This window comes from Schistocerca cancellata, chromosome 7 (assembly GCF_023864275.1).
Source record: "Schistocerca cancellata isolate TAMUIC-IGC-003103 chromosome 7, iqSchCanc2.1, whole genome shotgun sequence".
Lineage (NCBI taxonomy): Eukaryota > Metazoa > Arthropoda > Insecta > Orthoptera > Acrididae > Schistocerca > Schistocerca cancellata.
The window spans coordinates 181,432,310-181,453,923 of record NC_064632.1 but is presented as its reverse complement, the minus strand read 5'-3'; the positions used below and the strand labels follow the sequence as shown (position 1 = coordinate 181,453,923).

The 21,614-nt window shown below is 42.8% G+C and overlaps 1 protein-coding gene across 1 annotated transcript; it reads right to left on the bottom strand.

Annotated features, from left to right (window-relative positions):
* Nucleotides 1–897: 897 nt before the first annotated feature.
* LOC126091877 (prostaglandin reductase 1-like) lies at nucleotides 898–20,312 on the bottom strand. Its single transcript, XM_049907159.1, has 3 exons — nucleotides 20,112–20,312; nucleotides 11,764–12,123; nucleotides 898–1,831 (listed from the first exon to the last, which is right to left on the bottom strand). The coding sequence occupies exons 1-3, from the start codon at nucleotides 20,310–20,312 to the stop codon at nucleotides 1,379–1,381; spliced, it is 1,014 nt and encodes a 337-aa protein (XP_049763116.1). The 3' UTR covers nucleotides 898–1,378.
* Between the last annotated feature and the right edge of the window lie 1,302 nt (nucleotides 20,313–21,614).

The following is a 21,614-nucleotide window of genomic DNA, read 5'->3' as shown; positions in this document are numbered from 1 at the left end:
GATCCTGTTACCTCTAATATACACTGCGCGTAATGACAACAAAGATAAGATACGAGAAATTAGGGCTCATATTGAGGCATATAAAGTTGTTTTTCCCTCATTCTGTTTGCGAACGGGACAGGAAAGGGAATGACTGGTAGTGGTACGAGGTAGTATTCCCCGCCACGCGCCCTAAACTGAATTGCAGAGTATCGACAAAGATGTAGGTGTAGGAGGCATTATTAGACACCTAGTAATTACATATCTGTTATACTCGCAGCAGAACCAGGAACTTTTGTGTTACTCATTCCGTCAGTTGGTCACATTTCTCACATCAGCGGTTTTTTTTGGTTGGTCGGAGGGAAGAGAGACGAGATATTACTGATTTATAGGTACTGAAATATATTTAAAAAACTGAATATTTGTGACAACAGTTAGAAGTTAAAGTAAGTCAGAATGAAGAAAGTGCTGCTATTGAATTATATTAGTTTTCCTTTCGCCTTGGTCCTCATATGGTATCTTTTACTTCGCTTATTGTGGGCTGACGGTAAAGATAATTTTCATTAGCATGAAACGTATAATACTAATTAGACAAGTTTCGGAGCCGTAGTTAATAAATGTATCCTCTATTGCAATGCAGTTTCTTCCTACACCTCAATATACGTGTTTTAACATTACCCAGAACTTAGTCTGAAGAAATGCGGTCTATTATAGACGCCTAGAATTCTGACGGTGACCCTGGTCTTAGTTAGGACTACTTTCCAAGTTCTTCAACAACGAAGATTCCTCCTCGACTGACACTATTGTCTCGAGAGTGAACACCAAATCGGTATTTTGGCACGCAAAGTACTCAGACAATGACAGAGGGTGGGAATTGGTAACACACTCTTCCTGCTTGCACTGGCAACGTGAATTTTGAAATGCAGACACTGCTGAAAGCTAGAAACATTTATTGTTGTTTGCGTAACTGGCTTTAATTCACAGTTCAGTGATACATTTTATGTAAGTATATGTGTTATATATTCTGTATGTTATAAGTAGCTATGAATAGCACGACTGAAAACAATTACTGATAGTGACTAGGTGATGTCCTATCGCATTAAATCGTAACAGTCCTTTCGAAACAATTTCAGTTGTGTTGAGTAAAACTCTTAAGGCGTCGCTGTGTAGGCTTATCAATTCAATTCAAACAAATAAGCGTAGAAAATGTTCAACATTATAATTATTTTAACGAAATTACAAACGACGACGTTCCGAAAGTAAAATTTTGAAGACAGTTTCTAGCGAAATATGTGAGCCCAATTATGCACTGTAGAGTTCATACTTCCTGTATGAAACGCTGAAAGAAATTGTCTTTGTCTCTGTTTGTGGACACGCACGTCTGCTACGTCCGCATTGTTCACAGTTTAACAACAGCTTTCCCGAAGTTCTCACCTCGCAGCATACCGATGAAGGCTCTGGGAGTGTTTTCAAAGCCTTTGGTCACAGTCTCCCTGTACTTGATTTTACCCTCTCTGACCCATTTCGTCAGCTGGCTGATGCCCTCTTCCCAGCGGTCGTGATACCGCGCAACCGCGCAACCCTCCAGTCGGAGCTGCAGCGCAAGGAATGTGAAGGGCAGGTTGACCAACTTCTGGTGCTCGAGGTCGTTGTACTGAGAGATGGCGCCGATCACGACGATGCGGCCGCGGTACCGCATGTTGCTCATGACTGCAGTGCTTATGTCGCCTCCCACGTTGTCGAAGTACACGTCGACACCATCTGGGGCAGCCTGCTTCAGGGCGGTGGACACGTCTGTCTTCTTGTAGTTAAAAGCGTGATGGAAGCCCAGGTCCTCCTTCAGCCATTTCACCTGAAAATAAGAGACATTCGTCATGGGTGTACAAGATGCTGGATCGACTTATTTGCACAGTCCTATACTATAAAAGAAGAAGAATTAATTCAGTCTATTTTGAGAAAACAAACTAGAACACCAGGAAGAGTTCCATGTCGCGGTAGCTTATTCTCCGTCCCACTCACTCACACAGCGGAAAATTCCACTGCTCCACAACGTCACCATAATACACTGAGGCGACAAAAACCGTGAGATACCGATATGCGTATATGCAGATGGATATACAAGGGTAATCCCAAAAGTAAGGTATCCTATTTTTTATAAGTACATAGACCTGTTTATTTCTACAATGGTTTAGATCTGTTTACAGCTTGAACATGTAGCTATTTTTCGTCATAATCACCATTTCTGTCGATGCATTTTTGTAGACGCTGTTGCAGTTTTTGTATGCCCATGTCATACCAGGTCGCCGCCATGCTGTTCACTAAGTTATGAACCTCTTCTTTCACCACGGCGTCGGAGCTGAATCGTTTTCCGGCCAAATGTTCAAAAATGGTTCAAATGGCTCTGAGCACTATGGGACTTAACATCTGAGGTCATCAGTCCGCTAGAACGTAGAACTATTAAGTTCTAAGTAGCCTAAGGAAATCACACACATCCATGCCAGAGGCAGGATTCGAACCTACGACCGTAGCGGTCTCGCGGTTCCAGACTGAAGTGCCTAGAACCGCTCAGCCACTGCGGCCGGCGCCAAATGTTCTTTTAACCTAGTGAACAGGTGATAGTCACTGGGCGCCAAGTCAAGACTATGTTCCGCTGAAACTGTTGCGGGAGAGCAAGGGTTTGCCGAGCGATGTGTGGGCGAGAGTTGTCATGGAGAATGTGTACGCCCTTGTTTAACATTCATCTTCTCCGGTTCTGAATTGCCAGTTTGAGTTTTTTCAGTGTCTCACAGTACCTGTAAGCGTTAATTGTGGTCGCAGCAATTCAGCTCCGACGACGAGGTGAAAGAAGAGGTTCATAACTTTCTGAATAGCATGGCGGCGAGCTTGTATGACATGGGCATACAAAAACTGCCACAGCGTCTACAAAAATGTATCGTCAGAAATGGTGATAATGTCGAAAAATAGCTAAATGTTCAAGCTGTAAACAGATGTAAACCATTGTAGAAATAAACAGGTCTATGTACTTATAAAAAAATAGGAGACCTTACTTTTGGAATTACCCTCGTATAACGCTTACACAAGGTATAAAAGGGCAATGCATTGGCAGAGCTGTTATTTGTACTCAGGTGATTCACGTGAAGAAGTTTCCGACCTGATGATGGTCGCACGACGGGAGTTAACAGAATTTGAACGCGGAGTGGTAGTTAGAGCTAGACACATGGGACATCCCATTTCGGAAATCATTAGGGAAGTCCATATTCCGAGATCCGCAGTGTCAAGAGTGTGCCGAGAATACCAAATTGCAGGCATTACCTTTCACCTAGAACAACGGAGTGCCGAAGGCCTTCACTTAACAACCCAGAGCAGCGGCGTTTGCGTGGAGTTGTCAGTGCTAACAGACAAGCAACACTGCGTGAAATAACCGCAAAAATCAATGTGTCAAGAGTGTGCTGAGAATACCAGATTTCATGCTCTTCCTCTCACTACGGACAACACTGTGGTCGACTACCTTTACTTAACGACCGAGAATAGCGCCGCTTGCATATAGTTGTCAGTGCTAACAGACAAAAAACACTGTATGAACTAATGGCAAAAATCAATGTTGGACGTACGATGAACGTGTCTTTAAGGACTTTGGTGGTCATAGGCTACGGCAGCAGATGACCAACGGAAGTGCCTTTGCTAACAGCACGACTTCGTCTGCAGCGGCTCTCTTGGGCTCGTGACCATATCGGTTAGACCCTAGACGACTGGAAAACCACGGAGTGGCCAGATGAGTCCCGATATCAGTTGGCAAGAGTTGGTTCGAGTCTGGCGCAAGATTCCACGAAGCCACGGACCCAGGACGTCAAAAAATGCACTGTCCAAACTGACGGTGGCTTTAACTATATGGGATGTGTTTACCATGATATGGTCTAGTCCAAATGAAACGATTATTGATTGGAAATTGTTACGTTCGGCTACTTGGAGATCAGTTGCAGTCATTCATGGACTTCAATTTCCCAAACAATGATGATATTTTTATGGATAATGTTCCATGTCACTGGGACACAACGGTTCGCGATTGGTTTGAAGAACATTCTGGACAGTTCGAGTGAATGATTTGGTCACACTGATCACCGACAAGAATCCAATCGAACATTTATGGATGGTAATCGAGAGGTCAGTTGGTGCAAAAACTCCTGAACAGGCAACACTTTCGTAAATATGGACGGCTATAGAGGCAACAGGGCTCAATATTTCTGCAGGTGATTTTGCAATACATGTTGAGTCCATTCAACGGCGTTTTGCTGCACTATGTCGGAAGAAAGGACATGCGACATGATATTAGGAGCTATCCCATGAGATGTGTCACCTCAGTGTATGGTAAGGACTTGGAACCATGCACAGAGGCAAGACTAAGTCCACAACCAGACGTAGCTTCAGATCAGGTAGAAAGTTCGGTGAAAGTAGAAGATAATTTATAACAGGCGTTGCTTTATCAGCCGTACTGAAAGCAACAGAGACATCATTGAGGAAAATACTGTAAAATGTTTAGTACACTTACAACTGTCTACAGCTGTATGTACGTGTATAAGACGATGACCAACCCTGAGATTGTGAATTACTTAAAAAGTGTTGAAACAGGTGAAGGTAAAGTACCCATCCGATTGGAACTTTTTCCATTGGTTTGAACACAACCTGTCAGCCAGTAAGCATTTGAGCAGGATACAGTAGGCACCCTTTGTCAGAGACGGAGTAACTGCTCCCGACGTCAGAAGTGTTTAAGTAAATTTAAAACGTTGTATGTATGTGAGGATAACGCTCAGATAGAGTGGACTGATACTGTGTTAGGTCTCTGGACTCGTTTTCAGAGGGATGACGGCTGATTTCCCCGTCGACCATCCACATTTATATTTTCCGTGTTTTCGTAAATGCTTAAGGAAAATGCTGGTACAGTTACTTTGAAACGCTACGGCTGGCTTCCTTCCCCAACCCGTACCTGTCACCCATTTTTAATGACGTCATTGTCAACAAGATGATATGTTGTCAAATCTTCTTTCCTTCCTTCCTGCGATGATGCTCACAAGTGTAAGTTATTGTATTACATACCAGCAGTGGCACTTATATCGATAGTGCGTGAAAGTACCATCCCGGTGGTTCATTATATAATACATGCCAGTGACTATGCATGGAGGTGTGTGTAACGAACGTTATATGGGTTTATTTTGATGAGTGGTTACTGCTCTGGTATGTCTAATAAAAGGTCCATGAATTTGCAAAAGCAAATGAACATATGTATCGAAGTACGGAAACTGGGCCGATAACCTCGCAATACTGCATATATGGCCACCAGAAGCACCATATCACACGAAGTCTATCTGCCCAAAATCCGCCCAAGTCGTGGAGAGAGTGTTGATAGTCATTGAGATTTTGTGAGAAGTGTGAAAGGTTGTTTGGCCGTTACTTCCATGTTAATGATTTAAAAAGTTTCAGTAAATATAGTTATACAAACCAGTCCCTTCTGTCAATATTCCCAAAAGGATATTAGAGTCAGCTACAATTTAACAGCTGTTACAGTATTTTCAAACATTGTGAGAGAAGTTAAGCGTAGAGTACTGTGTACTGGACAATGATTGTTGCAGGTCAGTGAAAGCTTAATTACTTGGAAAGCTCATACGTGAAGAATAATGTAAGATTGTGAAGTGTATATGATGTTGTCCATCAGAAATTAAGTACTTGAACTATGATTAACATCCAGCAAAAGATTCATTTTAAGAATTAATATACTTCTTGAGACATATCACATAGTTCATTTATTATTTAGACTGTATTGTTGGAGAACTAAGTAACTGTTTCGAAAAAGTAATTTAAAACCGAAAGTTCAACATTGAGAACATCATTGAGACATTATGAATAGCAGTAAACTGGTACTAACAATAATTTGATTGTGCTCTACTTCCAGCTTTAGCGTTGTATGTATCACTACATTGTCTTCCAGCATTTTTTAACACCGACGGCTACGAAGGAATTATTAATATACGAGGCTTGGAGCTTAAATAGTGGCATCTATTTATTCACAACCGATACAAAAGAGTTATGTTTTTGCACTTGTTACTGTCCCTCAAAGTAGTCACCAGCGTTATGTAGAACCCGTTCCCAAGAATGTGGAAGGCGCAATATACCGTTAGCAGAGCCTGTTCTGTTGATGGTGCGAATGGGGCGATATAAAGTTATGGTGATTCTCGTGTACGACTGTGATGGTATTATCCTAACGCATTACGTTCCTCCACGGCAGACCATCAATTCACAGTACTACTGTGCGTTTTTGGATCATCACCTGCGACCAGCTTTGCGAAAGAAGAGGCAACTCTTTCTGCGCAACCCACCCACCATTTTGCACGAAAATGCGCGGGCGTATACAGCGCAAGCTGTGGCTGCTCTGTTTGGTCGATGGGGCTGGGAAGTACTGTACCATCCACCATACTCCAAGGAATTAAGTCCTTGAGACTTTGATTTGATTCCGAAGATGAAGGAACCACGTCGTGGCATTCGCTTTAGAGCTGTTCCAGAGATTCGACAGGCAGCTGACCGCTCCATTCGCCCCATCAACAGAACAGGCTCTGCTAACGGTATAGTACGCCTTCCACATTGCTGGCAACGTGTTCTACACAACACTGGTGACTAATTTGAAGGACAGTAACAGGTGCAAACATGTAACTCTTTTGTATCTGTTGTGGATAATTAGTTGCCACTATTTAAGTTCCAACCCTCGTAAAATCGGAAAAGTTAACCAGGGGATTTCTAAAACTAGAAAGGAATAATAGATTTCAAGATATAAAGCACTGAGGATTGCATGCCAGGCACAAGAACGACATATTTATTGAGAAAGTGGGTAGTGGTACATGGTCAACCTTTTGTTACAAGGAAGTGACTGTGGAGCTGTAGAAGGAAACACACGAAAAATTTTCTTGAGAGGGTAAAGGCGATAGTGTCCAGTTGACACAGTCATACTTACCTCTTAATTTAGTAGTAGTTCAGTGAGTGATAGGTAGGAAACTCGTACCTCCAAGAATCAAAAAGCGCACTACTCATTATGGGGAACGTATTCAGATATGACGCAGCCAACAATGATGATCACAAACTGAGGGCCAAAGAATGTGAAGGCTACACCAGCACCACCCCTAGTACATTCGGTATCAATACTCCCACGGGACCTTAGGATTGTTTTTTATAAAATTCTGCTACATACAGGTTTTTATATGTGACAGTTGTCAGGGGAAACATGGCCAATACACGTACTGATTGTCTAATGCGGAGGGCGCGGGGGGGGGGGGGGGGGGGTTTAAATGGAGCTCTGAAGCTAGATTAGTACCTACCATATAGTATTTCTTAATCTACATTTACATCATACTCCGTAAGCTACCTAACGGTTTGTGACGGAGGTACTTCTGGTACCACGGCAGATCCGCACTTCTCTGTTCCAATCGCGAATGGCGCGTGGGAAGAATGATTGTCGGTAAGACTCTGTATTAGTTCTAATTTCTCGAATTTTCTTGTCGTGGTCATTTCGCAAGATGTAAGTTGAAGGAAGTAATATGTTGTCTGACTCTTCCCGGAAAGGCTCTCTCGAAATTTCGATAGTAAGACTCATCGTGATGCACAGCTCCTCTCTTGTAGCGTGTGCCACTGGAGTTTTTTGAGCACGCCTGTGACGCTCTGGCGCCGACTGCACGGTCCCGTGACGAAACCCGCCACTCTTCGTGGATGTTCTCTATCCTTTCGATCAGTCCTACCTGGTGGGGACCCCACTACTTACCAACACTACTGAAGAATCGGTCGCTTCGTGGGTGAGTTACATTTCATCAAGATTATTCCTACAAATCTCAGTGTGGCATCTGCTTCTCCTACTATTCGTTTTATACGGCCATTCCACGTAAGATCAATCTGGATAGTTACTCCTAAATATTTTACAATAGACACGGTTCCCAGCAATTCGTCACAATAGCGTAGTTGTACAGTGATCTACATCTTTTCCTATGTATGCGCGATATGTTACATTTATTTACGTTCGTGGTGAACTGCCATAACCCGTACTATTCATTAGTCCTCTGTAGGCCCTTTTGCAAATATATACTGTTGTCTGGCGTTGCTACTTTCTTGTAGACAACCATATCATCTGAGAACAATCTTAAGCAGCTTCCGATGCCTTTTACTAGATCATTTATAATCATTGTAAGGAGTAACTGTCCTATCATACTTGCTTGGGGTACTCCGGAAATTATCTTTATATCCATCGGTTTTGTTCCGCTAAGAGCGAAGTGTTGAGCCCTGTTTGTACGGAGGTGTTGAATCCAGTCGCAAATCTAGTCCGATACTCGGTAAGCTTGTATTTTTTTCCACTAAACTGCAGTGTGGGACTGTGTCGATTGACTTCCTGAGCACCCTTGTCTACAGCCATAGATCTCGTGGAAGAACAAAGGAAGCCGAGTTTTGCGAGATATCTGTTTGCGAAATCCATGTTGATTTTTATGGAGAAGCTTTTCGTTCTCGAAAAAGGTAATAATTTTTCAATATACAATATATTCCATAATTCTACAGCACATTGACGTCAACGATGTAGGCCTATAATTATTCGCATCTGTCCTACGACCCTTCTTGAAAACGCTGTACCCCAATCACTAGGCACCTTTCTACGAGAAACAGCTCCTACAAGGTGAGAAAGTTCTTCCGCATAATCTTCCTAAAGTCTTGTAGGTATCTCATCTGGTCCTGATGCCTTTGCACTACCAAACGATTGTAGTTTCTTTCCCATTCCGCGATCAGTTTCCTCAGTATTTGCTATTTAGACGTTCGAACGATAGTTGAAAGGAGAGACCATGTTGCAATCTTCCACGGTGAAACATCCGAAAGGTCTTAATTCAGTATGTCGTCCTTTTCTCTGCTGTCTTCCGTTTCGGTGCCAGAAAGGTCACTGAGTGAATGTAAAGAGGATTTCGAACCTCTTATTGATTTCACATAAGACCAAACCCTAGAGTTTTTATTCATATCGGTTGACCAAATGTTTCTTTCAAAGTCATTGAACGCTTCGCTCATTGATCTCCTTACGCTCATTTTCGCTTCGTTCAGCTTAATTTTGCCAGTTAGGTTTTGACTTCTTTTGAATCTGCGATGAAGATCTCCTTGTTCACGCAGCAGTTTTCTAAGACCGCTATGAAACCGCGGTAGGTCTTTCCCATCCCTTACGACATTGCTCGGAACACACTTGTCTAAGGCATATTGACCGAAGCTTTTGAATTTTTCCTATTCGTGCTCTAGATTTCCGTCCTCAGCAATGAATATTTGATGCTAACTACTCAGATACTTAGCAACTTGTATCCCGTCGCTCTGGCTAAGGAAAAATATCTTCCTTTTTTCTTAGCATTCCCTGTAAAATTCGTGTTCGTAGTTAATATCACAGCTTTATGATTACTGACACTTTCGTCTACGTTAAGTGATTCGATAAGTTCAGTTTCAGGTTTGTTTGTTGCCAGGACGTCTTAGACGTTCACGAGTTGGTTCTCTTATTATCTGGTAGGAGTAATTTTCGGACAAGACATTCAGAATAATGTCACACGAATCCCTGTCTCTGGCACCAGTTGTGATAGCACGACTCTCCCATTCTATACCTGGCAAATGGAATTCATCCCCTATTACAACGGCATGATCAGGAAAATTACTAACGACATTCTAGAAATTCTGTCTGAACCACTCTATCACTACAGCTCCTGACGCAGGCGGTCTATAAAAGCACTAGATTACCATTTCAGACCAACCACTGATGCTGGACTTTACCAAGATCAATTCACATTCCGTGATAACATCGCTAGATATTGTAGAATTATTTACTGAAATAAAAAAGCTGCCAACTATCCTTCAGATTAATATTACAATTTGAACTTAGGTTTTCGGTGCTGCTCACTTCCGATTTCACCGAACTTTCTGTTCCTACTACTGTCTGGACGGTATAGTCTTCAATAAGCGCCAGCCGCGGTGGTCTAGCGGTTCTAGGCGCTCAGTCAGGAACCGCGCGACTGCTACGGTCGCAGGTTCGAATCCTGCCTCGGGCATGGATGTGTGTGATGTCCTTAGGTTAGTTAGGTTTAAGTAGTTCTAAGTTCTAGGGGACTGTTGACCACAGATGTTAAGTCCCATAGTGCTCAGAGCCGTTTGAACCATTTTCAATAAGCGCTACTAATCCTGGAGCCTTTCATTGGGCGCTCCTGCAGTTTACTAGTGATTCTGAACAAAAACTTCATATGGACATATGCCATATTCCGAATGGTTTCCGAGGTTGAACACATTTAGTTTCACTTTTGTACGGTTTTCTTGAAAACCATACCCTCGAGCGAAAACGTGTAACAGTACAAAGTTAAATTACATTAAATTTCCTTCAAAAAAGATCCTATTCACTTTTTCTCCAGGACTAATAGTTAGCGCGAGTATACTGAAAATCTCACAGGCCAATTTGAGGTAGTTTCCCGACTTGACAGACCACATGTGTTCTTTATCAAAGTGTTCGTCTCAATTGCCTCTGCGCTATTATGGCACGTTGTAAACAGTGACAGTCTTTGAATAATACAGAAAATAAATAACAATGTGCATTAAATGTGTTCTGTCTTGGGAACCATTCGGAATAGAACATATGTCCTTATGAAGTATTTTGTTCAGAATCACTAATATTACCATCCCGCAAAGCATGTACCTTACCTCTCCACCTGATAGCGTAGGTGGGGAAATTCGCATCCGTTACCGTCACAGACACCCACTAGTTTAGACCTTATACTCTGGTGAAACTTCAACTGGTAACAAAGTACCTTACATCCAAGAGAAGACCACGTGATCGGCCAGTGACTTCTGAAAGAGCTCTAGATCACCACGCAACTGATATATCAGCAACTTGAGCACAAGGGTGTTGCTGCACAACGCTGCCATACGCCCACACCTGCTGCTGGATTAGTGTTCTACCTTCCAGCGTACCAATATTTTGGGCCAGGAAAAAGACAATAGTACAGTACCATCGAGAGCATCTGGAAGAACAACAACTAGGACTGCAACGCCACCATATGGCCAGACCTGCTGCTGGAATACGTTCTATCTTCCAAGATATTAATTCAAACCATGTGACCATTAGTTTCAAATAAAAGCAACTAGTGTAGTATCATCAATAACGTCCTCAAGAACAATCAATAGGACTACCTCTCATAACTGGAGAAAGCCAAGAGTTCTTGATGAGAATATTCCAAAATCAGCCCAACATTCCTCAGCTGTCGCTAGGTTATGGCAGCAAGCCTCGTCGCCAAAAACCGTGCAGAAGAAACGATTCAACCTGACAGAACTCCTGAGGGAAACTTGAACCACGTTAGCAGCACGAATAATCTAGAATCACATATCAATAAGATTATTTAAACGGCATTCGTGTATCTTCTTGTTTTACTTCTTCTTCTTCTTCTCTCGTTTCCTAAATGTTTGCATAGAGTGTATCTAAGGCGGGGCTTGATTAACAATCAGGTATTCTTCTAGCTGAATGGGGGAAATCGCTCGAAAACCATGTCCAGGCTGGTCGGCTCACTGGACCTCGTCGTTAATCCATTAGGAACATTCCATTTTGGGCCAGATCGCCTCCCTGTGTCTCCATAGCGCCACATTAAAGCTCTCCGCTAAGCAGACAGTTGCGAACGGTACCTCTGTTTCAGGATGGGGAGTATTATCCTCGCTACTCAACACCTGTATCTATACACAACTGAAGAGCTAAGTAACACATACCTTGGCGTCAGATCCGGCGAAGCCGATGACAGTACAGCCCTTGATGCGCGCTATCTGGCCCACTACGCTGCCGACAGCCCCGGCAGCGCCAGTGACTGCGACCACCTCTCCTGGCTTGGGTTTGCAGATGTCCAGCAGCGGGAAGTAGGCGCTGTTGCCTGGCATGCCTAGGACTCCCAGGGACAGCGACAGAGGCAGGTCCCCCAGGTGTGGCACCAACCTGGGCGGCGATACGTACAGGGGGGCCTCTGGTCTGCCGGAGCCCACATCGGCCACCGTGCGGTCGCGCCACCCCCAGTAAGCCACCACGTGCCGCCCCACTGGAAAGCCGGGAGCGCGGCTCTCCACGATCCGCGCCACCTGTGGGTAGGCCTCTGCATTACACCATCGCACTGCTGCGCTAACACAAGACAGTTGTACAAGTAACAAGGTGCTTCGATCTTTCTGGAAATACGTTAGTAAATCTCTCCATGATACTCAGCACCTTTGCTGCAACATCTGGCAGTGTAGTACTGTTAGCATTTACAAACACTCTTGTTCTCGATAGATGAACCTGTGTCAAAATTGCCACAGGAAGGCCTACAATTCTAGATAGTTCATCACAAATAAGAGAAATCTCATCTACAGAGACTGCCTCATTGTGAAATCCCCTCCCACATACAACACTACCACACAGTAGCAGTAATACACAGTTAAATCACCCCCAAATACTTGAAACATCCCCTTAGAAAAATTTATGAATTACTCTGGTGGTAAACTTCTTATGTTATTTGATTTTCCAACAGCTGAGCAGAACTGAACGTACTCAGACATTTCTCTCTTTACTTATTCTGATCAACACTAAACTGACACACAATATTTTTAGCGCAACGCAATCTGACTTTCAATAATCCCTACAAAAGAATGGCCCTGACTAACAGTAACCTACACCTTTTCTGAATCACTTACCTCACAAAAATTTTCGTTACTCGAACTACTGCAATACAGCCAGCGCCAATACTGCCATCTAAATAAAAGATTCTAACTACTGAAGGCACTGACTACTGATAGGCATAGTTAGCAAATGAAAGATTTTGATGGAGGACAAACAATGTACAATGTATTTACCTTAAGAGTGTTAAAAAATCATATATATCAGTACATGACATCCAGTCTCTGATGGAGCAGATCATCCGCTCTCAAACATCCGCCATCTCTCCCCCCACATCCACCACTGCTGGCGGCTCATCTGCAACTGCACAATGCTACACGCTGTTCACATCCAACTGCCAAACACTACAATGGCAAATATTCCAACAATGCAAACCAGCCACAGACTGCACACAGCACATTCAGTGATTTTCATACAGAGCGCTACGTGACGTTACCAACATAAAAACCTAAACAGCCTATTTACATACTCACTACCTCCACATGTCCGGATGCTATACTAATGCATCCCAACAATTCTTCCTGTCTCACTGCTACAGCTGATGACAAAATACTACGTCTTAGTATCCCATCAGTCCAAAAAGTTTCAAGACTGGATTCAGAAAAAAATAGAAAAAAGTTAAGATGGTTGTTTTTGTGCCTCAGTTGACATTAAAGCCTCCCAAAGAACGGTCATAGAACCATGTGAAATGGTGAGAAAAGTACTTATTTGGGATGTTGCTCACCTCACTCGACGCATTGGCTTGAATGTCGGTTACATCATCAAAGCATTGAACCTTGATGTGAATTTATGCACTTTGTCGTTTTGTGATAGATCACCTGTGATGAATTTTTCCAGAAAATGACTGTCCGGGTTTTGCATTTCAGTCATGTCACAGTTGGTGCCACACATTGTTGTTCTTCTCTAAGAATCTAAGTGTGGGTTAGACTCTGTATATACTCTTATCTTCTTCAAAACATTGTTGAGAACGTCAGGGAACACTTCATTTGGAGCTGTTCCACCACTGCAATTTCTAGCACAATAACATTGGAAACAGGACGTTTGCGCGACCATTACTAAAAGGGGAAAGGGAAGGTAAGTGGGCTTCAAAAATTCGATTTTCAGATTTTAGCATATTTGAAATGCCTGGTCTTTCCTGCGTGAAACAGTTTTTGTTTTATACAAATAGGACAATTTTTTCGTGAGATATGATGGTTTTCCTGACTGTCTGTGTAATCTGGCATTCAGATGCCACGCCTTCCTTTTTGCGCCATGCAGAGATAATGCACAGCATTAAATTAAATTAAACCCATATTTATAGACCTTTGTAAAGATACCTTGTTGAAGAAATGTCTTCATGGGAAAACGCAAAATTTAAATAAATGTGTGAATTCTGTCATTTGGAACCGGTTACCGAAAACTGTATTCGTTCAGCTTACAAACCTCAAATTTGGTGTTTATGATGCTATTTTATGCTTCAGTGATGGTTTAATTAGAAAACTGGATGTTTTAGAATTATTGGGCATAAAATATAGTGGAAATACTGCATGATCCTTGTTGCAAGTAGATAAAGAGAGACTCCACAAAGCAGATATTGCTAATTCAAAATGCACAAAAGAAGCCAGACAGAAAAGAAGAGGGACCAAGAGAAGAAAAGAAGATCAGTATGATTCAGATGATGCTCAGTATGGTGGAAGAAAATATTAGTGGTAAGTATTCTCATCAATGACTATACTAGAATTGTAATATTAAACATTAAATGGATTTTTCTCAAAAATACATTTTTTTTACTTTCAGGTACCATTATTTGATAAACTAATGGGACTAGAAACATGAAATTTGGTCAATTTGTACTGCAGATGGTAATAAGTTATGACAAGTAAAGTGAGAACCACCAAACAATCAGAAACTGTTTTATAATAATTAATGTAAAAAATTAGCTAAATTTTACTACTGAAAGAATAAAAATTTTTTTTCTTCAAGACCATGAGGTATTATGTTCATTTTACTTGTATATTGAGGCATATATGTTATTTATATGCAGTAAGAATTTCATTGTTTTATCACTCATAGTTCTTTTGAAAAGTGTACCTAATCAATGGATATAATAGCATCGGCAGAATAGGGATAAAAATAGCCTTCCATCTCCCCTTAACATTGCTTGCACACAGCTGACTGGTCCAGAGCACATCTGTTGTTTACAGTTGTTAGTTGGATTTGCGGCCGTAATTACTGCGCTGACATCACTCGTACGCCAACAACAAAACCAGGTTCGGAAGTTTTTGGACTAATAGTGTACACACTTTTCAGATTCCCACTGCACTACACTCTTATCCAGGTGCTCATTCGGTATTCCACCACGACAGAGCCGTCACGCGGCAGGCCTACTTCGTCGGTAACTCTTTATGGCATTCTGGTCGCATGTTCAAACTCCGCTGACATGTTCTTCAATCCGTTAAATGTGTCTGACGGCATTTTTTGTAGCAGACGACTTATCCTCTATTAGAATGAACGACACCCTCTACTAATTCTTCCATACAACTACAGATATGCCTAAGACTAATTTTTCCTTTTAAACTGTCCCTACTTAGGACTACTGACCGTACAAAATTTAATGATGTACTATTACTTACGAGTGAAGAACATTTAGTGAAGCTACCAAATCATGCAATCATACAGCCTTTGTTAGCTACAGGGTGACAGTTATTGAACTATATGAAATAAAATCGCTATAACTTCTGCGCGGTTTGCGTTAGGACGTTTAAACGGCGCGGTTGGCCACAGGGGGTGATGAGGATTAGTATAAGCATGCCCACACGCCTTCTTGTTGCCCACCCGCTTCATTTGGTCAATAAGCAAAACTGGCGCGCTTGGGGGACTGAAAAGCTACATTCTCGAGTCGAGAAGTCTCTTCACCCTCAACGGGTGACTGTGGTGTTGCAATGTACAGTCACGGAATAATCGGTGCGATATCCCTTGATGGCACGGTGACTACGCAACGGCTTTGGAAGACGATTTCATCCCCATTATCCAAAGTGACCCTGATTTCGATAAAATGTGGTTCATGCAAGACGGAGCTGACCCCATCGAAGCAGCAGTGATGTCCTGGAGGAGCACTTTGGGGATCGCATTCTGGCTCTGGGGTACCCACAGGCTACTGGCATGATCCTCAATTGGTCGCCATATTATACGGGTATGAAAACATGAGACCCGTTTTTGTATATTAAATACAAATACAAATACAATAACTCCAAAGCCATTTCTGAGCTTAAAACAGCCATTCCGGAGGTCATCGACAGCATCGATGTTCCGACGCTTCAGCGGATCTTGCAGAATTTCGCTATTCGTCTGCGCCACATCACCGCCAATGATGGCAGGCATAGCGAACATGTCATAACCTAAATTCGAATGTCTGTAGTGACGTTTACAATAATAAAGTGTGTGCACGCCGTTGTTTGTAACTAATTTATGTTTTTTTTCATATAGTTAAATAATTGTCACCCTGAATGTTAAAAAATCAACCCAGCATACAGCAGTGTCTGATTTTGAAGTTAAGAGAAAATAAGAGAGAGAGAGAGAGAGAGAGAGAGGGGGGGGGGAGGGACAAATAAGATGTTTTGTATGTGTTGTTGTTGGTATTTTCCTTGTCATTACGTGCATTTGAGTTTTCTCAGTTAGACGATGACGGCACAGCAAGTGACATGGCATCACAAACTGTATCGACACTGTCAGCTGCAATGTTACCTGCTTCATTCATAAGTCAGATGGCCTCAACTGAAATCGGAAGGACTGGTATGGCTACCATCATGCTGTTATGACAGCTGTCACAGGAACTAAGTCGTCCGAATAGAGAACACAAATATCGGACCCAAAACTGGATGTTGTCGAAAAACAAAATATGAGTACTGAATACACTGATCACGAAGAAAATTCATTCGTTATCGTGCACGAAATTTTGAGCAATCTTGCTTCTTGCAAAATTAGGAACACAGAGCTTCATTTATTAATTCTATCGTAACTACAATGTGGTATAAACATTTGGCATTTAAAATTTTACGTCGCTATAATAAGAGCTGATGGCAAGTCGGAGCTGTTGTGGCTCTAGCCTACAAATATATCTCTCGTGACTCCAATTTTCTAACCTGTAAGAGCACTTATTTTTTATCGTGTCGGCACCAAAATCTGAACCAGTTAGCAGTAGTATATGATATACTTGATCCACTTTTTGAACTAAGTGGTTGGATAACGACAAGTGTCTTAGTTGTTGTTGTTGTTGTTGTGGTCTTCAGTCCTGAGACTGGTTTGATGCAGCTCTCCATGCTACCCTATCCTGTGCAAGTTTCTTCATCTCCCAGTACCTACTGCAACCTACATCCTTCTGAATCTGCTTAGTGTATTCATCTCTTGGTCTCCCTCTACGATTTTTACCCTCCATGCTGCCCTCCAATACTAAATTGGTGATCCCTTGATGCCTCAGAACATGTCCTACAAACCGATCCCTTCTTCTGGTCAAGTTGTGCCACAAACCTCTCTTCTCCCCAATCCTATTCAATACTTCCTCATTAGTTATGTGATCTACCCATGTAATCTTCAGCATTCTTCTGTAGCACCACATTTCGAAAGCTTCTATTCTCTTCTTGTCCAAACTATTTATCGTCCATGTTTCACTTCCATACATGGCTACACTCCATACAAATACTTTCAGAAATGACTTCCTGACACTTAAATCTATACTCGATGTTAACAAATTTCTCTTCTTCAGAAACGCTTTCGTTGCCATTGCCAGTCTACATTTTATATCCTCTCTACTTCGACCATCATCAGTTATGTTGTTCCCCAAATAGCAAAACTCCTTTACTACTTTAAGTGTCTCATTTCCTAATCTAATTCACTCAGCATCACCCGACTTAATCCGACTACATTCCATTATCCTCGTTTTGATTTTGTTGATGTTCATCTTATATCCTCCTTACAAGACACTGTCCATTCAGTTCAGAAGAGGATGTAGATGAAGATGAAATGGGAGATACGATACTGCGTGAAGAGTTTGACAGAGCACTGAAAGACCTGAGTCGAAACAAGGCCCCCGGAGTAGACAACATTCCATTGGAAGTGTCTTAGTTATTAATTATCTAATCAATTGTTTATCTACACTGAAATTATCAAACACACACACACACACACACACACACACACACACAGACACACAAACAGACACACACACACACACACACACACACACACACACACTCAGCAGAAAACATTAATCTGACACACATTATGTGTTCACAACGGCAAAACACATCATAGAACTGCCAACAAATTTCTAAATATTGGTAGGGAGGATAATGCTCTTGCCAATGTACATTCTGATAGTTACTGCCGCGATTGCTGGGCCGTACCATACTATGTGAAAAGCTCACATTATTATGCATTAGCTGTGAACGAAGTGACAATAAGTCAAATGTTTATCTAAATCTCAAATTACCTCACTTGTTGTTTGATAATTTGATAATTATCATAAAAACTCGGGGAGTGATACGACAATTTCTGATAGTGTAATCAGCTGTACATACACTGATAAGCCAAAACATTGTGACCATTCTCAGCACGACGCTGCATGCTGCCTGGTGGCATTGAGGACACGTGACGCGGTAACAAAAGTATATGGGGTTCAAATAGGGAAATCCATTGAGATAATCTACTTTGACAAAGGGCAGATTATTATTAAGCAGAGCCTGTGAACTAATACCCGAAAACGGCGAAGTTGGTCGAATTTGACGTGCTACCTTCGTGAGAAGCCTCGGAAAGAGGTAGAAGGATAGTGAAACTACCACTAGGAGCTAAATGGTTGGACGTGGGGTTCGGAGGCTTGTTTGCGCTGTAAAGTAGGATACATGGTGATGTGTGACATCTCTTCGAAAGAGTACACAGCTGGTACTTCCGCAAGTGTTTCGGAGCATACCGTTCATCGTACATTGCAGAACATGGAGCTTCACAGCAGACCACCCCCACGTGTTCACATGTTGACCCTACGACATCGTCAATTGCGATTGGAGTGGGCATGGGACTATAGGGATTCGGCCGTCACGCGTCGGCTCTTCGGGTGATCGCATTCCGGAGGACGACGGTTCAATCCCGCGTCCGGCCATCCAGATTTAGGTTTTCCGTGATTTCCCTACATCGGTCCAGGCAAATGTCGGGATGGTTGCTCTGAAAGGGCACGGCCGACTTCCTTCCCCATCCTTCCCTAATCGGATGAGACCGATGACCCCGCCGTCTGGTCTCCTTCCCCAAAACAACCCAACCCCTCTTCGGGTGAATCACATCTTTGCTACACTAGGTCGATGGTCGTCTTCATAAACGCCGTCATCGAGGTGACCGGCGGTTCAAAACGTTCAGCGCGCCACGGACGCAAGTTGGTGGGAGTAGTACGATTATGCACGGGTGACATTCTCCTGCTCTCACATGGGGATTGTGGTAGTAATCGAAGGCAAGCTGACGGCTGCGGACCAGCTGCATAATTGTCCATGTCTCGACGCCGTAATCGTGCTACTGTGGTTTGCGAAGCATTATAGTGATGTCTCGACGACCAAATTCGCCTGACGTAAATGCTACGGAACTCAGCTGGGTCACTATCAGGCGCCATCACCGCGTACGCAAATGAGTGGCTTGTTATTTATGCGAATTACATAACCTGTGCGTACACATCTAATGCCACATATCTCCACAAACCCAACAACAAACGGTGGGATCCCCGATACGCACCGGCCGCAATAGCCGAGCGGTTCTAGGCGCGAAGTCCGGAACCGCGCGACTGCTACGATCGCAGATTCGAATCCTGCCTCGGGCATGGATGTGTGTGATGTCCTTAGGTTAGTTAGGTTAAAGTACTTCTAAGTTCTAGGGGACTGATGACCTCAGATGTGCTCAGAGCCATTTCAACCATTTTGAACCCCTATACGCAGAATCAGTGATTTTTTTTTTTTTCCAAAACCGACCAAACAGACTATTAATCAGGTGGCCATAATATTTTGGTTCATCAGCGCATAGTTGTAAAAGAAAAACAGACCGCTTCAGATTGTGTCCAAATCAGTTCTCAATAAACCAGTCTCCCATGCGTTTCTTGTCACACTCAGTCTAAACAGAGATTGAAATTATTTCGAAATGCAATCGCCATGTAGCAGGTGAACGACTGTTATCAGTGGTTTGGGAAGACTTAATGGCGTCAGAAAGTTAAAATAACATTTAACTCACAATGACGTGTCAAAAAATGACGTCGCTGGAGAGCGACGAGTGAAAGTTTCCATTTTGCTCACGAAACATCGGTGACGTCACGGGAATGGTGCCAGTGGCGTTGCATGTGGATGCCCACTTCGAGGTACAGAGTAACCGTCGGTATCAGATTATAAACGACGGGAAGTAAGAGGTACTTTACCTGAGCGCCGTAGAAGGTGTCTCCCACTTTGTGCATAGCCGTGTGACCCTTCTGGAAGGGGTCGACACTGAAGTAGACTGCCTCGCCTAAGATCTGTCCTTCCTTGACGGGCGGCAGGTCCTCCTCCTCGATGCGGAAGTCCTCGGTTCGAGGCGGCCCTTGGAAGTGTCGGACGAGTACGATTTTGCGTGCCTTCACCATGATGGCTGCTGCTGTTCTGCAGACGTGTGAGCAACCTGGGCTTTTAATACGATCACCGAGGCGTTATTGAGTTGATATCGGTATCTCTGCGATTTACGTCAACGTTATATTTAACTGCTGGAACCTTACCGCGCTGTTATCGGCGTATCTTTGGTTTACGCTAGCGTAATTGGCCTGCGGTACGTCGGACAAAGTAGTACTGATTACGTGTGGTATAGAGGTACAGCGTCGTACGCCGTCGTAACAGTAAGGTATGTTGTGAAACACTGGACTCTTGTCTAGCTGTTATCGGGATGTCTATGGTTCTCCGGTTCATTGTAGCAAAGTAGTAATGTTTACGTCCGGTATGTTGTGAAATTTATTGAAAGACAAGTTCTTATTAAGAGCAGACATTCATACTCAAGCTATCCTGCTGACTGATAAGCGTTTGCAGAAGAAAAATGTGATATTTACACTTCATATTTTCAATTGATTTAGTTCACTTTTGGTGTTAATTTTTGACCTCTCTCGTCCTTCCTTACCTGATACGATCTCCATCGCAAGGCGTAAGGTCAGCACCAAAAGTGCAAGAACCAACACAGAACGAGATTTAACAGTTCAAAAAGTGGAGGTTGGAGAGTTTTAGTTCTTGCAATGAGCAGTTAAAAAATTTGCTTGTGCTGCGACAAGTGCTCAAACTAACAAACCTGCCACAAAGCATTGGAAGCACCCCGGGTGAAAATGCGTAAGGTTTCAGTTTTCTCAACAGCGATGATTCCGAGGAAGAACGTCTATGAGTAGACTTACATGATCGTCTTGATATGATTGACATAGTGGATGATCAGTCATGGAAATATTTGGGATATTTTTGTGGGAAACAATTGCTGAGGTATGCCTCCTTGTTGAACAGCGTTTCGACACCTGCTGAGAGAAACTTATTTGATCTTTGTGTACCAATAATTGACTGAAATTCTCGGCCGGCCGAGGTGGCCGAGCGGTTCTAGGTGCCACAGTCTGGAACCGCGAGACCGCTACGGTCGCAGGTTCGAATCCTGCCTCGGGCATGGATGTGTGTGATGTCCTTAGGTTAGTTAGGTTTAAGTAGTTCTAAGTTCTAGGGGACTGATGACCTTGGAAGCTAAGTCCCATTGTGCTCAGAGCCATTTTTGAAATTCTAGTTTCTTTAATTATTTGGTTTGATATAAATATGTATCATTTGTACAAGTATGTGTATGCTGTATGTACCTATGAACAGTATGAAGGAAATTAATGACCACAGGATCACAGGATTCATGGTGTCCCACAGGGTTCAGTCTTGGATCC

Coding starts and splice junctions, on each gene's coding strand:
- LOC126091877 (XM_049907159.1), bottom strand. CDS start 20,312: ATGGTGAAGGCACGCAAAATCGTACTCGTCCGACACTTCCAAGGGCCG. Junction 12,124..20,111: donor ACACCTTCTACGGCGCTCAG/GTAAAGTACCTC, acceptor GCCTACCCACAG/GTGGCGCGGATCGTGGAGAG. Junction 1,832..11,763: donor TCGCCGGATCTGACGCCAAG/GTATGTGTTACT, acceptor TCTTATTTTCAG/GTGAAATGGCTGAAGGAGGA.